Source organism: Pieris napi, chromosome 6 (genome assembly GCF_905475465.1).
Source record: "Pieris napi chromosome 6, ilPieNapi1.2, whole genome shotgun sequence".
Lineage (NCBI taxonomy): Eukaryota > Metazoa > Arthropoda > Insecta > Lepidoptera > Pieridae > Pieris > Pieris napi.
In genome coordinates, this window is record NC_062239.1 from 12,721,000 (window position 1) to 12,739,102 (window position 18,103).

Sequence of the window (18,103 nt, forward strand, 5' to 3'; positions counted from 1 at the left end):
TCAATCATTTTTTTGATTGACGTGACAGTTACACTACTCTAATTTGCATTATTAAAAAAAAATAGTTTATTACTTTATTATTATATTATAGGGTCATAACTTAGAACTTTAGAAAAGACTAAAGATTATTAACAATAGTCGTAGTCTTAAGTCTAACAATATAAATTTATTTTTATTATTTTATGATTAGTTAGAAAGCGCCACTGCTTTAAACTTGCACTATAATTTTTTAAAACGGAATATCCTCGAAGTCCAGTACCAAACATAGTTTATTTTGAATTCCTTGTACGACGTGCCATTTTACCATAATAATAGTGATATTCGATTTCAAGCACATACGAAATGCACATATTGTAATGCTATTTGATGAGACTGATGGTTCATATGAAGAAATTTTTACTATGCTATCAGAAATGTTCCGCAATCATAAAACTTTAATAAAGGAGACATAAGAGGACCAGCGGCGCCTTAACTCATCAGTAAGTTTTCAAAGAACCTTGGTTAAATAACATCTAAGGTTTCTTAATTCTACATTAAATCAATTTAGAATTATATAAAATATTCAGATAAATATGCATGAAATACACTTATCCTCAGATCCAAGTAAATGTCCAAAGGCATTCCGATGACCAATACCTAAAAACCCAACAGGAAAGCTACTACAAACACTTTTTGAAAAACCTTTCAAACCACCAACATCCACAAAAAGTTTATGGAATATTCACTAAGACACTGAATAAATGCTTTCAACTAAGAAATTTAGTGAGGAAGGTCATTCATTTTAAAATTTTAATAAGGATACTTGTACATCTAATTATTCTCAGGTAAGACTCATAACATTATACCATTTTAATGTTATCTCAGATATTATATGAAAATTTGTAACACATGAGTTCCATCGCCCAGCTTTCTGTTGTTATATTAATCTATCAGCTATGTTGCTAATTAAGTAGGAGTCTTACATAACTGCTTCTGTTTCAAGACAACCATTGCTACCATTTTATACAGAGAATGTAGTACCACAGTAATGTTTAATTAAGTTATGGGTTTGGATTCCTAGGAACCGATAAATAGAAAACATCTTCATTTATAAATTCCACTTTTTACTTATTATTTTTTTATTTAAGATCTACCTACTTCAATTGTGTACCTTAAATCTATGTTAACATGTTCTGTTCTTTAAAAAAAATATATTTCTAATTATAAATTCTCTATCTTGTTTAGAGATAACACTACAAAAATAAAAAAAATGGTTTAGCTACTGCAAAAGCTACAACAGTAGAACTGACTAAATTTAACTGTAGTTTTTTTTCAGTTTAGGTAATTAAATCCTACTATTATATTAAAAAACAAAAACTAACACTATTTTTACATACCTCACTGTATCAATCCATACTTCAATTATCTACAATTGGAATGCAAATCCAACTACCAATGCCAAAATTTCTTTTAATTTCAATAATTTTTTTTACAGAAATGTTGTTGAGTATATATTCCATAAATTATTTCAATGAAAACATAATTTTATACCTAAAATTTTTAGTTACTATGGAGTTTGTTATAATAAGGCATTGCCATGGGTAAATTTTTAATGAAGTGTAAGAAATATAAATACATAACATTTGATAAGTATCCTATCATGTGTTATGATTATCTAACTAAAGACTGCTTGGGAGGTATTTTTTGCACAGTAGTTACAGCCAAAAATTTGGTTAATTTAACTGAGACTGGCTACTAAAAGGGTGTTTATCATGGTATAATATTGAAATCACTATAGTTAACATAGATAAAACAAATATGTATATCAGATTTAGAGTTATCATGTGTGAAAATGTTTTTCAATGTTGAGATTGTTGTGAGCAAACTTTTACATATAATGTAAGTCACATATTGAAATAATAGCTTAGTATATGGTTGGTTTTAGTTTATTACCAACTTAGCAACAGTATATATAAACAAAAGAAGACTCTTTAAATACGTTTTTTTTTCAGAATACCTCACGGCCCACTAAAGGATATCCTAATTTATCTGGTTCAAAAAAATCGAAACAACTTACGACAAATCTTGAAAATAAGAATAGTAAAAAAATATGAACAATTTTTTGTAAAAACAGTTTATTTCTCACCGATTAGTAAACAAAAAGCGAAATGCGAGTACTGCTCTAAAGTAATGTCTTTTAGTGGTGATGCTACTGGAAATTTAAATAGGCACATGAAAAAATTACATGTGACTATACAATTACTGTCATCGTTTGGGGAGATAAATTTAAAAACAAATGACGATTTGTTTGCAAAGCCATCTACTTCTACAATAATTCCAGGAAATTCAGGAAGTCCAGAAAATATTTCTAAGAACATCCCAAACAATCAGATGTTGCTGGTATCGGCGCCTGTACGGACTTGTATCGATACATTGACAAAGTCTTTAAAACCATTACCTGTTTATAAAGCAAAACAACTGGATGAGCAAATTGTCAAATTTATTGAGAAAGGCTTTCACGCATTTTCCATTGCAGAAAAAGACAAATTTAAAATAATACCACCATCTTATTCAATACCCACTCCCAAAACTATATCCAATAGTCTAATACCAAAATTCTATCAAACAACCAAAGAAAAAGTTTTACTTCAATTATCATCTGCCGAAGCTGTCTACTTAGCGGACGGCTGGACCATGAATAATAAGAGTTTCATATCACTCACAGCACATTTCATCGATGAAAAAACACTACTTAAATCCCTTTTATTGGGATTTACCGAATTCCATGAGCGGAAAACAAAAGAAAATTTACTGAATTTTCGACAGACAGAAGTGTGAAATGGGGGCTTAGTAATAAAATTACTGCTGTCATTACTGACACTGCAGCTTGTATATTAGCAGGTGTACGCTCAACGACGTGTTTTGCCCACGTTGGAAAAAGTTAAAGCTATTGTCCAGCTTTTCAAACATAGCTCATGTGCTGATCATAAACTGAAAGAAATGCAAGCCCAATTGGAACTTCCTCTACTAAAATTAAAACAAAGTGTAACCACAAGATGGAATTCTACCTACGATATGCTCGAACGCATTTTAAAAATGCCGATGATGAAGATGCCGTTGTGACACTAGCTATAGAACAACCGAAGCTAAATACACTATCACCCGAAGACTGGAAAATGCTAGAGGAAACTTGCAACATATTAAAAGTATTTTATGAAATTACCACTGAAATAAGCTCCGAACAAATAGTTTCTATATCAATAATAAAATATATTTTTGGTAAGATTAATGAAAAACCACGTTTTAAAATCCCTTACCAACATGAATTCTGCTCGCAGTCAATCTTTATTAGAAACACTCAGGCAACAATTAAACGAAAGGTTTAAGGATATAGAATATAATGTATTAACCTCTGAAGCTTCATTCCTGGACCCACGATTTAAAAAACATGTATTTTCCAACAGGGAACATTATGAAGTTTGTTTTCGTTTGATAAAAACTAAACTTCGTAAATTGATCTCGCATGAGCAAATCCAGCCACAAAAATCAGTCCAAGCGCAACAAATCGTAATTAATCTGTCAAATAATAAAAATATGCACAGCATAACTTTTTTGCATCTCTTTTAAAATTCGTCGAAGAAGATTTTTTAATGACGCGATATTTAAATTTAAAGAAAATCTATTTTTGGCGTTTGTATGTGAGAGATAAAAATATTGTTTATTATGACATATTTATCCTGACATTGTTATATATACGTATATTGATAAGATATATTTAAAGTGAAGCATGTAGGTAATAAAAGTTTTATACACGCCCTGAAGGTCATTCGTTTTCTTTTCAGTCATCTTAATACAATTTTATTATCAATTGTTTCTTTTTAAAAGGATAGTCTAACTTTTTGGAGTATTTCTGCAGTCTTTTGACGGTAGGTAAAAAAAAAATATAAGTACTTTTAAAATATTGTCATAGACATTAAAATTAGCACTATAAAGTTTTTCTTGGTTGTTACTGATAAGATATCCATCATCCGACTGATTTAAGGTTTTATGAACTTATCAATAGCGGATTAATTTCTTTATCTGAACATAAATTAAACGTGACGCATTTTAATTAATACACCTCCCATTGGATTTGAATAAATCAAGGCTAACTGAACTACAAGAAAAACTGAAAATGACTATTATTATAAAATTATATGATAAATTAGTACGTTATTAGCGTGTAGTATGTGTAATTCCTGAAAACATTTAAAATTACGCATCTTTTATAAATAAAACTTTCGTGTCGTGTAAGGCTCGCACATAAGCTAGAGTCTGTAATCTGTATCCTTGTCTGCTGTATGGAATTCGCATCACTATGAGCACACATGTAAGATTTAGACAAAAATGTTGCTGCGTAACCTGTGACGATGTCAAATACAGCATTTGAGTCACCGCCGTTGAACTTAACATTTGGCGTCACCAGTCCATGGGAAGGTGTTTCTGGTCGTCGGTTAAAGTATGGGGAATCCACCAAAGCTTCTTGACACATACTAATGCCTAGGCTTGCCCGTTTCTGCTGATAGGTCACTCTCTTATCTTCCTCTATCGTGCGTCGCACAGCACTGATGTGGCGGATCATCATTGAGACAGCTATTTCCTCGCTTTAACTCGTTAAACCAATTATACCTAAATAGTGGGACGAGGTTGGGCTTCATTAAGAAATGCTCATCGGAGCGTAGTAGCTTTTTGACATTTTCGCTTAGAGTTTATATTTGGTTAAGTTTATTGGTTGGGTTCGAAACTCGTAAATTATATAGAATCGTGCGTTTAAAAAAAACCTTTATTGAATGAAGAAGTTTGTAATTATCGAATTTGACTGTTGTATGAAAGGAAAAATATAAATTATATTACTTACAAGATATAATAAATGCGGTAAATTATGACTGTAGCTTTGATTTTTTTAACTATGTTTATATATTTCTGATCCCACTTTAAAACTTCTTAGGTTATTTAAGATAGGAACAACAAATAACAAATTAAATTTAGAATTTTTTTTTATGACCAAATACATATTTCTTGCAATGGAATCTTTGTTTTAAAATCAATAGTCATATACGGTTTACCATAATTCATTTATTTGATTTTTAACATTTACTTATTAATTCGTATTATATATACTTTTATCATATTAAACTCTTTTTTTAAACCAAACTACGAGCTCTGTTTTTAATTATAAAGTAAAGTAAGCATACAAAATAATGTTTAATTTAAAAAATCTCTACACTCTGATGGATACGAAACGGCGTATGAGCCGTAAGTTTAATGGCGGTAAAGTTATAATTTTTTTGGTCCCGAGAAAAAGTATTAATAATTATTAATGCAATCAATCGCCGCACCACTAAGGCCCTTATTCGCAGTTAAAAATTGCGATACATTTTAGTGTAACTCATATAATATAACAAATTTAAACAGTATGAGAAATAAGAAGGACATAATATATTATATTATGGTTTAATATCATCTAAAACGATTGGGCATGATTAAGCGACTAGCAATTAGCATACGACCAACGAGCGCTCAAACACTGCACACTCCAAGTGCCAACTGCCAACTATGAACTGTCAACTGCCGACTGCCGAGTGCCGACTGCGGGGAGTGGGGAGTGGGGACTGCTCTCAGCCGTACGACCTACGGCGCGATCTATAAATATCTAGTGAAGACTGAAGTCCCCTACTTATGGTCCAAGAGGTAGTGAACCCTGGGAGTAACGGTCTCCCTGTAAGGTTAGAAATTTGTATACTTACGATTTATGACATGCTAAGAGCAATAGCCATGACCTGGCAGGCGTCAGCCCTGCACGTCATCAGCCCCTTTATTTTTTGGACTGTTAAGTAAATTGAGATTCAAAACTTGTTTCTGTAAATTCGAAAATTTAATAGGATAAAGTTTATTCATTGTACATCTTAAAAAAAAAATTGACAGGCGATTACAATAAGCAGAAGTATATGACAGATCAATTAGAAAACGTAAAGTTGATGAGGTAAAATAAACTTTATCCTGTATACTTAAAATTTTTATATGTTTTCAAGTAAACGTCTCAGAGTAAATATGTACAATGCCAGGCGGTTTTGAACAGCATAAGACCTTGACAGGCGAGGGGACAGCTGCTAAGGGCGTGCAAATAAGAAATGTTACATGAACGCATACAGTAAATGCAATGTATTTTATTGGGTTTTATGCAATCTACATTATTTTTAACATTCATTTTCTTCAGCATCATCCGAAATTTCGCTATCACTGTTTTCATCATCATCTGATTCTTTAACAATGTTTTCCTCATCTGAAAATAGTAAAAAAAAAAATATCTTAATGAATCAATAAGGTTGTTAAGAATTAAATATCAAGCTTACATAGGACTGCGTATTAAATGTTACGGAATAAAATAGTTGTATGTTACCTGAAATGCATTCCTCAGTTTCAGTCGATTGTGCTGTGGCAGTATCAGCAGGTCCTTGTAAAAGTATGTCGTATATAGAAGATGGAACCGTATTCCCCTCATACCAATTAAATTCGTAACGACTATCAATTAAGTTCCAACCGTTATTTTCAGGTGTAAGAATTGTTGGTTCTTTTAAATTACAATTTCGCCATATATTTGTAATGTAGGCAGTTCTCAATAATTGTTGATGTAGTTCACGTTTGCAGGGTGGTAAATTCGATGAATCATAGCTTACTACTTTGATTTACTTTTATTCAACGTAGTCTCTGTAAATCGTACAGTTTTTCGTCAGTGTCTTCGTTACAAATCACACAAACCACGTGTTCCAATTTCATCTTGCACACTATTTACTGAAATGTTAATATTAAGTACAACAATACACAATATCACTGCACAATTGATAATAATATTTAATTTTAAAAAAATCAAACTGATTTTTTAAATCTTCGAAATCACTCAACATAAGAAATGTTATAGCTCAAAGCATCTTCACAAGTAAAAATCATTGGCACAACTGACGAAATTCTTCTCTGTACATTGTTGCTCTAGAGCAGGTATACGTCCCTTCGTATTAGATAAACGGTCTCACTCGCACTATAGGCATTCACGCAACACCTCTCACTCGCACGCCCTTAACGCCTGACGCCTGTCAAGGTCTTATGCTGTTCAAAACCGCCTGGCATTGTACATATTTACTCTGAGACGTTTACTTGAAAACATATAAAAATTTTAAGTATACAGGATAAAGTTTATTTTACCTCATCAACTTTACGTTTTCTAATTGATCTGTCATATACTTCTGCTTATTGTAATCGCCTGTCAATTTTTTTTTTAAGATGTACAATGAATAAACTTTATCCTATTAAATTTTCGAATTTACAGAAACAAGTTTTGAATCTCAATTTACTTAACAGTCCAAAAAATAAAGGGGCTGATGACGTGCAGGGCTGACGCCTGCCAGGTCATGGCTATTGCTCTTAGCATGTCATAAATCGTAAGTATACAAATTTCTAACCTTACAGGGAGACCGTTACTCCCAGGGTTCACTAGCTCTCCAGCTATTAACCTACTTTTGTATAATTTAGAGAAAGGTGGTATGTGAAACTATCGAGTTTTAAATTCACATGGATTGGGTAATTTAAATGAATCGTCTATAGTGGTAATCGTGGTAATCGTACACAGGCGAATTTATTACATTGTTTACATAACGCGACGGAATATTGCAAATAGATTCGCCATTCGATTGGCCAATATGGAAACATTTCAATAGGTTCTAACAACATAAAAATTATTTAATAATATATTAAATTCTCTTATATATCCGTAAAAGTTTGTTAAATTATGTAGAGACGTACGAAGAAATTTTAATAATTTATAAAAAAGAGTTAAGATATATCTGAATCCCATTTTAAATACAATCAAAATGGACATATAAAATAATGATATATATTATACACATACACACATTATCGAGTACCATTAATAATCAATTATCAATCTATTTTTTCCGTATTGCTCAACGCACAGCTTAACTAACAATTGCAAAAGAACGTTTAAACTGAATTGAAATGGAATTAATTGATTTAAAAAAAAAAAAAATGAAGAGATGTATAAATTTGTGTTGACACAGTTAAAATAATTTAAAAAGGCAGAGGCGAGAGAAAATCCTTTAATATAAACATATAAATAAATTTATTTTTACCGCGCATTGCGTCCGCTATGTTGTATTTTCAAAGAATTAATGAAAGACTTAGGTATGCTGCCACTCGTCAGAGGGCAGCAGAGCGCAAAGTATGACGCCAACGGCCAACCGTACCCATACCCGGTGCAATCCATGTTAGAGCAAGAGCTCCAAATGATATATATCTCCTACTCGCACTTACGGCGATTACTGCGCAAGCCCCTTCGACACTCAATTTCGCCATTTTGTTTTCAATCTTCGCCGTGTTCGTGACTCCGCGTGATGTTAAACCGAAAAAACTGTTTTTGTGCTTTTAAACAGTGTAGTGGTCAATATTCTATTGTACAAATTTGAACTATGATAATTTCGTCGTGCTAGTGACACTGCGCGTAATCAACGGTAAAAGGTAAATATTTTCTAAAATATTTGAAGTCATTGTTATCGCGATGCTCCACGTTCACGGACGTATAATCTGAAATATGTATAATTAAGACGTACCCGTTACTGTGTTTCTACGTATTTAGATTTCATAATGACAAAGCTACTATTCTGTAGCGAGAGGGAATGTTATATGTACGGGCGAACGTACAATTTTCCTACAAACTGGTTCTAGAATTATTATTGTTATATGTGACGTAAGCGTCCGCTTTCGTCGAAATACGGTATCATTGTGGCACGGACTACGGAGTGGTGCCGCCATACTCGATTTACCAACTTGTAAAATGAATATTAGGGAATATTATGTCATAATTTTTTTATAATATTCTAAATTCTAAGTCGTATCTTGATATTAATAAAAATGGAATAAACGGATATCGCTAAATTGTGTTTGTTATGCTTTCTTGCTTAAACGGCTGAACCGATTTAAGTGAAATTAAAAAAATAAATATCGTCACAGGAGAAATAGTAAGCCTCATAATAATTTTCGCGAAGATTTATTTTCAACAATTACCAAATACAATAATTGTTTATTATTTGAATAAATGATTACGACTATTTATCTTATATTTTTAATTAATAATAATAATTTGTAGTCATATTATAGTCATTTATAACGTCTTCAAGAACATCGCGTACTTTCTGATCATTAAAATTTTTTTGGTAACGGAACTTAATTATTATTATTATTGTCCTAAGATACATATGCGTTATATACATGTCTTTTTCTTCGTATATTTACACACCGCATACATAAGTATATTGTTATCTTCAGAATTATCGTAATATAACAACGCGTGAATATTATATTAAACTTCGCCCATTCTATAAAGATTCTTCACCAGTATTCGAACGCAACAGTTCAAGGTTGAACCACACGCTTAACCACAAGAAGCAGCAGAATCTAAAGAGCACAATGCGCGAGCAATCTTTTAATTATAGATAATTTATGTAATTGATTGATTTTTTTTTATTATTCTTTAAAGCTAATGAATTAGATAGGATTTTTTTAAGTTCTGTTACGCCCGAGTCTTATATTTAATACCACTGTTAATTGCTACAAACCATGGTAGCTCAACGCTATAATTTGTATAGTGAATTATTGTGTGAATTTTTGTTTTATCTGTGAAACATGTTAGCGGACGCATCGAATATCTAGTATTTCTTCTTTTGTTTTATTGTGAGGTGTAATCCACAAGGCTTTATCAATAACAAATGGTATGATCAATGCCTAGAAACCGTTACTTGGCATTGTATTTTAAATGTGTATAAAAATACATGTATCAATAGGGAAAATAGGGAATATTGATGCTATATAATGTAGAAAAAATATTACTAAAAATTTAAAACAATTTTCTAAATGAAATTTTAAATATTTAATCCGCCATTTTGCGCGGGCTTTTAATACGTCATGAGAAGTCCCGTGTTTGTTTACTAAAGGCGTATCAGTTTCATATATATTTTTAGTTTTAAGTTCCATTCAGATTATGAAAGAAGCCAAAAATCTTACAAGTATTATATAATAAGTACCGAAGTGCAAAAGTGTCTTCTAAAACTATTGCCATAATATAAAAAAAATGGTCTTCGGGCCGAAATCGGAAATATTTTAAATATATTTAAAAAAAATTGCTATGAATAGTTTGATCGTGAATTAATGTGTCAATTTTGTTCAATATCTTTTGCATTTTGTTTTATATGTAAAGGATGTATCAATATTAAATCGCGTATTTTTATATAGAGCAGTTGGACTAGTGACGTGAGCGTGTGACGCTCATACATGAGGTCGTGCGTTCGAATCACGGAATTTGGAAAACCTTTGGAATGTTCTGTTCACATACAATTCTATGAAATAAATTTGATCTTAGGGTTGTAGCGCTACATTTCTCTTTGAAGTAAAACTCGTTAGGCGCATGAGGGCAAATATTTACGGATGAAGAGAGTGAGTCCTTACCTTATAGAAATTATATTTTTAAAATAAAAATTTCGTAAAGAGAATTTTTATATTTTATGCAAATCATTTATTGAAATCTCAAATGACGAATTGTAAATTAAAATACCACGTGTTTTTATTATCGAAGAAATAAATGTAAAAAAAATTATTTATAATTTGTATCATTTTCGACATTTTTAATATTCTAATATCAATTAAATTTCTACCATATCTCCTTATTTCCCTCCCTCTAAGTCTCAGAAATCTATAGTTTTAGATTTGTATAAATAATAAATATGAACAAGCCTTAAAAATTAGTTTGCCAAAGAAGTTTCAATTATGACATATTGTGTACTTTGTACGCCCGCACTTTTCTTTTTTGAAGTTATACTTCTATAGGCGCGTTATGAAAAATTGAGAGTGAAATTTTACGATGCGCGAGCACCGTGACACAAAATTAACAGAATCAAGTTGCCCACGGAAGATGCTACGGCATTGGACATAATTTAAAAACAACATTCGAATAATAATAGAATTAATAAATATTTATTTATTTAATTTTTCAAATGTAAACTGCCCTTTATTGACTATAATGGCTCTTTTTCCAGTCTTTGATTATTTAATTGTAATTAATTATTTGCATGCAACCAAAAACAATTTTTAATAATGCCAAAGAAGTATAACTTCTTACGCGCGTACATAAGTACACGCACCCTTTTTTTTATTACTAGTGACTTGAGAGCGTTAATTTTACCCACGGTCGTAAGTTCGAACCCCGGCTGAGCACCAAGGACTTCTCTCTCTATTTACGCATTTAACATTCGCTCGTATGAAATGTGTCAGGCACAGAACGCTGATCATCTACTTGTCTATAAAGAAAAACACCACGAAATGGCATTCTCTTACGGCCGCTTTATATACTAATTGATGTATCTTCTAAAATTATTTCCAATCCAGATTTTTTGCGATCGATCGAGAATCTGCATTTCTGTAATCAATCCCTGATTTCAATCCTTGGATTTGTCGTTTTGACGTGGTTTCGTTTTACGTGTTGCTCTTATTTGTGAGGAACTATATTATTACTTGAACACGTGATTATTTATATAAAACGTATAGATTTACTGTAAAATCATAGTATATTTTATATAACAGCATATTAAATTGCGAGTAACAGCTGTAAAATAGTTTAACAGCCGAAATTTGTTTTGCATCGTGTAGCTGTTGAAATCTTGAAAAATGGAACGTGCAGAAGCGTCCTAGCAACTGTCAACGATACGGATTACGGATATACAACACAACTGACAACAGCCTAATTTAAATTACAATGGAGCCTGAAACTGTAAGTATTTATAGAATACTTCTATTTAATAATGGTGTGTTAATTAAAAGTACACTTATAATTATGTAATTTGTTTGTAGAACAAAGGTAAAGCTCTTTCCAAAGATGAGACGAAGGGCCTTCTCTCATTAATTGAGGGAAGTAAAATTATAAATAATAAGAAGATGAACGCCGCCAGCAACAGATTAAAGCTTCAAGAATGGGAACGAATCGCCATCGCATTTAATTCTTCGGTGGGAACCTGTCCCCGTACGCCTCAACAATTGCGATTAAAATGGGAAAATTTAAAGAAGAACTCACGAAAGCGTACTTCTCAATTACGAATCAAGGTAAATTATAACAAAATCACATTGTTTTTACAATGTAGTATGTTATACTTAAATATATTTATTATATTACTTTCAGACGGGCGGTGGACCTCCAGAATACTTTGCATCCGATGAAATCCTGGATCGAGTAGCTAGGTTGCTAGGTTGCACTGGAGAGGGACTGAAAGCAATCTCTGGTGGTGATGTAACCCATGAAAATATTGGTGATGAGGTTGCTGTTGGTGATGAGGTTGCTGTTGGTGATGGGGTTGCTGTTGGTGATGAGGTTGCTGTTGGTGATGGGGTTGCTGTTGGTGATGAGGTTGCTGTTGGTGATGGGGTTGCTGTTAGTGGTGGAGTCAGTGTTTGTGAGGGGGTTGGTGTGGATGGAAGTGTTAGTAGAAGATTAACAAATGCTGACAATGGGGCACGGGCAAGAAATATTGCTATAGCAGATTATTACATTGCAAAAAAAAAGTTTTTAGATTCTAAGTTGGAGAATATTATGTTAGAAAATGTTAAGTTAAAATTGGAAATTAAGAAGCTTAAGGGGGATGTATAACTTTAGAATTAAAACAAAAATGTTAATACTAATTTTAATTGTGCTTATGTTAAGTATTGTATTATTTTATTTCTTATTGTAGTAGTATGATTAGTTTTGTTAAAACATATTTTGTAAAAATCACTTTTTAATAGTATGTAAATTTTATTTAATAAGTACTTAAAAGAAATTAAAACTTGTCTATGTCTTATACCACTTTGACTATCATTATTTCCCAGTGATCCTCTAGTTATTTGACTTTCTTCGGGGATGTCAACTTCGGGTGGAACTTCCTCAATATTATAATTCCTACATATATTGTGAAGTACAGCTGTAGCCATTATAGCGGCCTGTATATTGTACAGTGACAATCACATAGTAACTGGGAAGCGATATTTCCAGACTCCATATGTACAAAAATTTGTAAAAATTTTATGTGACAACCTTTCCCATATAATATATATTTTGTTTGCTAAATACTTTTATGTTATTATACCTTTCAATAGTGTTTGTAGTTTTAATGTGGATTTTATTTCTTGTCTTGTTATGGGGTTCAACAAAGTTGTAAGCAAGTATGGTCGGTTTGGATAGGCACTATACCCAAATAATCAACAATTTCCTAGACACCTTCACATTGAGCTGTAAAAACTCAACCTAAAAGTAGCATAATAATCTTTATTAAAAAACACAATATACAATAACCTATATTAATATTACCACTTCATATTGAATTATTATAAATAGTATCATCATGGGCAGAACCACATTTAATAATTGAGGTCTGCATCACAAACAGCTTGGACATTAATAGAAAGAACCTATACAGAAATCTGAGGCCAAGACCTAAACAGGTTGTAGCGTCACTGATTTATTTTATTTTAATGTAGGTTATGAACATCATTAAAAAAATAAGTTCTGAATATACATTTATTGTCAGTTCTCAAATAAAGTAGAACCGACAAGAAGAACTAGCAATAACTCTCCTTATCAAGGTTTTTTATCCTTTTTTTTACCTAGCTCGATATATTCTTGATTGAAATTTAATAAAGAAGAAACCCAATTGTCAATCATAGGGATCAGGAAATAATTAGTATAGGAACAATGAGAGAGGGTACACCGTACACTGATAATAAATACTTCACTATACGCACTTATCAATATATGATTGAGGGCGTGATTAAATAAAACAATGGCAATAATCTAAATCAGTGTCATATCGAATCCACATAGAAAACGGATTAATCAAATATGGCCGTGTTTTAATTATAAATCACCCTCAACAAATTTATAAAATAAAAATATCAATTTCGAACTTGGGATAATACGAGTATAAAAATACACGTAAGTAACGGGAATTACACTTGGGAATCGAACTTCGTTCCTCGTTTATTGACTTACGTAAAAAATAAGTCCGAATATGTAAAATATAAAACGTTTAAAGAATATTTAATTTACGTTAAATTATATTTTTTAAAATTAACTTTTCCTGTGTTGGCGAATCCTTTAAAGTCTTTCAAGTGAGGCTATGCCCTATGGAATTCACTTCCTGTCTCTAGTCGCTTAGCTCCTCTATCTTCCTTTAAATCTCTACTGAGCAACCATTACCTGTCCACATCGTATCTTAAATTTCGTACTAACTGATGTGAAATTGATCGAAAATTATCGTGATTCATGTGCATTTTTTCATGTGTAATATTGTCCAATTCACTGTTTACATAATATGTTTTATACGCTCGAAAGCGATAAGGCCGCCAGTTGCCCTCCTTTTCATTTAATTATGTCAACTGTATTATATTTAGGTTTGCAACGAAGTGTTAATTAATAAATAAGCTATCTATTTTATACATAAAATAACTATACAACATAGCTATAGAGTCAAGCTTTTATTTAAGTTATGTTCACTAAACCAGTGAACATTAAACACATCCTCGATAAATGAAAGGTATGGAAAGAGGCGCCCTAATCAAATACACGTTTTCGTTTCGGCAGTGACACGAGATTATTGATGTAAATACACAGGCATAAAATAGATTGTATGTATATAAGATAAAAATACTTGCTTTACAAATGAATCGGTCATTTTAAAATACTCTTAAGTATTTTTTTTTTTGAACATGCTTTTTTGCTGAATTCTTGAAGTGAAATGCGTATTCTGGGTAAAAAAAAACACGTAAGTCGATACCTATGTTTATCTTCAAATAATACGTTCATTTCATAAACAACATGTACCTTAAAGATATTGAAAATATGACAAATATAAGAGTCTGTACTCCAACTTTGTTTTAGTTCCCTTTGAAGTAGAGACACTTTGGCCTTGGGGTTCAAGTGCACAGGCGCTTATTAAAGTTTGCTCCTGTTAGATAGTATCGGTGACCCCAGAGCTGGTGCTTTCCTCGCTCAACAAATAAGTATCGCAGTACAGCGAGGAAAAGCTGCCAGCGTTAAAGGCAGTCCACAGGAACCAAACTTTATAAATTTGTTTTAATTTTCTATTTATTATTATTATTACTATGTAGGTTAAGAAAATTTGTAAATGCTGTATATTTGTGTAAAGTATAAAAACAATAGAAAGTCTGTAAAGTTTGAGTAAACATAAATTTATAAAATATGACAAATAAACATACATAATACAGGTAAAATGTTAATGGGTCATTGTCAAATTTGGCACAGGTAACCTTGTCCCTCAACTGAGATTATTTTTTTAGTTGTAATAAAAGTTGTTATAAATAACCTCTTTCAAATTTTATATTAAATACAATAAACATGCTATGGTTTTGGAGAGAATACTCGGACAAATCCTGTAAAAAGAAGAAAAAGACTAATATGGTAAATGAATTTATAAGAGAAAACACCTCGAATCTAATATTAAAATCAGGCCAACAATCACAGTTACAGTGTTTTAATAGAAATCAAGAGTTAGAACGAAACAATGAGTTGATTGTGGAAAAGGTAAACAACTGTAAAAGATGCCAGAAATGACAAAACAAAAGAAACTTCAAGATTCAGTAACACACCCTGCCCTGATAATATAACTCTTATTATTTGTTTGTTTTGTGAAATTAAACTTATATGAAATGTATTCTTTGTTTTGTTTCTCATTTCTCAACCATTCAATCACAATGTGCCATAGCTAAGCGTGGCCAGGTACCGTGACTAGTACTGTATATTTGTTTACTAAAAATAAAACTTTTTTAACCTAAAGGCAGGGTCAGTAGACAAGTCAGTCGCAGCGCCAATGTCGGCGCGTGACTGACTTTAACTGTTTACATGAAGTAAGTAGTAGTGGTGCGCTTCTCACGATGAGCACACGTGTGTGAAGTCAGTGGTAAAAATGAATTCGCGAAAACAACTGAAACGACGATTTAATTATTTGTTGAAAAATTTATCAATTTTGCTGTTGAATGACTTAATAGAAATGGTAGAAAATGAGATAACTAAAAATAAACGACAATGGGTAAGAAAATGGATTGACGATAGAAACGAAACTAGTGGCTCTGCTTTGTTGCTGAAGCAATTGCAATTTGAAGATCCTGCTGAGTACAAACTGGCCATATAATTGCACCAATTATAAGGTTTCGTCTTCGCTAAGCTTCATTTTCATCGCCAGCGAAAAAAACGTGGTCACTCTACAACGCAGCGGCAGTGACTAACCACGCACTGACTTGTCTGTTTACACGGGGTTTATTTGGCTGGCGCGGGGGTGCGCGGGTGGCGGGGGGCGCCAACTGACTTTTAAAATATTCGTGTCCGAATATTCAAGTCAGCGCTGACTTCAAGCCACTGTACTGACTTCAAATCAGTTTACACAGGGTTTTTTTCGGGTCAGCACTGACTTGCCTCGAATTTGTAGTCAGTTACTGACCCTGTGTAAATCAGCTCTATCGTTAGCTCGTCTTATGACTCAATCCCATATAAATTAACAAACTTTTTCAGATGTTTTCTGAGTTTAGTGAGCGTATTGTTAAATATCTCTTGTATATGCAATATAACCTTTTTTTTAAAGATGGAGCAACCAGCACCGGGATCAACAGTATCAGTCGTCTCATCAACACCTTTTCCCGCATCTACGGCTGCCATGGAAGACCCAAGGATGAACAAATCAAGGGTTGAAAAACTGAAGCGACGTATTATTCGGGTGGTTGCGGGTAAACTTAGCCAAAACCCGGATGAAAAAGAAATTAATAAAATGTGGGAGGCGATGAAAAAGTCTTGCAAGTGTGATTGTAAATTGCTGTGGTAAGTATTTAAAATCAAAAATCATTTATCTAAATATATAAAATAAAGTCGTGTTAGTTACACCACTCATAACTCAAGATCGGCTGGACCGATGTTAGTTATCTCTTTTAAGTGAATTTTTCTCCGCTCTGAATAGCAGAATAAGTAATAAAATATCGGATAAGTTATCCAATAACAATTAATTCCTTAATTTTACGAATGCAAACAGCATTTTGTGCCTTCTGTTGAGAAAACTACGCATAATTTTACATCGAATTCCTGTCAGTTCAAGAAATTCCGATCTTGAGGCGAATGAGATGCATAACCAGGCTTTGATCTTGATCGAAGACGTGTTACCTCATTAAAAATGTTGTATATCAGAAAGTGCTTTAACATGCAGTATCGCAAAATTGGCGCTAGAGAGAAGAGGCCTAATGTGTAAAACTGCCATTCTTCTTTCGCAATGGCAAGCAATAAAACATTTCTGTGTTTGCAAAAAAAATTGTATTAATGTTATGTTAATTACCTTAATGAAATCCTAAAATAAGTTTAACTAAAGTTAACACGACATTATTAGACTGTAAGGTGGAACGAAGTTCTCCGAGTCAGCTAGTATATTATATATGTAACCAATTTATGTACCCCAAAATATCAAAATTATCATTTACTCCCAGTTCTCAAATCTAGGGTGTAAAATGGGCAAGGCTTATCTTAATATATGCGATGGGATTCGATTGTAAACGTTATAGTTAGGAGTTTTGGTCATAAAATTCGTATTTTATTATAAATACAGTTTTATCTATAATTTAACGAAAGAAGCCTATTTACACTAAATAAATTGTGTAATGGAAACTACGTGTGCGTTAATTATATTCCCAAAAAAAAACTGTGAGTGAAACTGTGTATCAGTGTACTCTTCAATCTTAAAAATCACTAGAATTGGTTTTCACAAATAAATTATGTTAAAGTTCTTGCCCGCTCTACGCCCTTGACTTGCGACTTGACTGGTAGTAAATGTAAATTTAGAAATAATTTAACATTTTTTCTGTTGACATTTATAAGTGTACTTGGTTACCTAATATTAATAAAGTTTGAGTTTATTAAATATTTGAACTATTTAGCTGTTGCTAAGTAACACACGCCGTCGAGTACGGAATTTATTTAATTACTAATAAAAAAAACTAATTTAAA

General features: G+C 32.1%; 1 protein-coding gene and 1 long non-coding RNA gene across 5 annotated transcripts in view; one reads left to right on the top strand and one right to left on the bottom strand.

Annotated features, from left to right (window-relative positions):
* The first annotated feature begins 32 nt into the window (after window positions 1-32).
* The window catches only part of LOC125050425, a 31,799-nt gene continuing 13,728 nt past the window's right edge, over window positions 33-18,103 (top strand). Inside the window, exons 1-5 of one of the 4 annotated variants that reach the window (XM_047650275.1) lie at window positions 33-479; window positions 598-824; window positions 11,728-11,848; window positions 11,929-12,177; window positions 12,254-12,913. In XM_047650275.1, coding sequence (XP_047506231.1) covers window positions 11,834-11,848; window positions 11,929-12,177; window positions 12,254-12,718 — 729 coding nt within the window. In that variant the 5' untranslated portion in view covers window positions 33-479; window positions 598-824; window positions 11,728-11,833 and the 3' untranslated portion in view covers window positions 12,719-12,913. Of the gene's footprint in view, window positions 480-597; window positions 825-8,258; window positions 8,548-11,727; window positions 11,849-11,928; window positions 12,178-12,253; window positions 12,914-16,700; window positions 16,934-18,103 lie in introns of those variants that run through there. The other 3 variants (XM_047650276.1, XM_047650274.1, XM_047650273.1) reach the window with 3 other exon arrangements.
* On the bottom strand, window positions 6,166-7,340 carry LOC125050429. Its single transcript, XR_007117143.1, has 2 exons — window positions 6,419-7,340; window positions 6,166-6,301 (listed from the first exon to the last, which is right to left on the bottom strand). It is a non-coding gene; the product is annotated as an uncharacterized LOC125050429 (long non-coding RNA).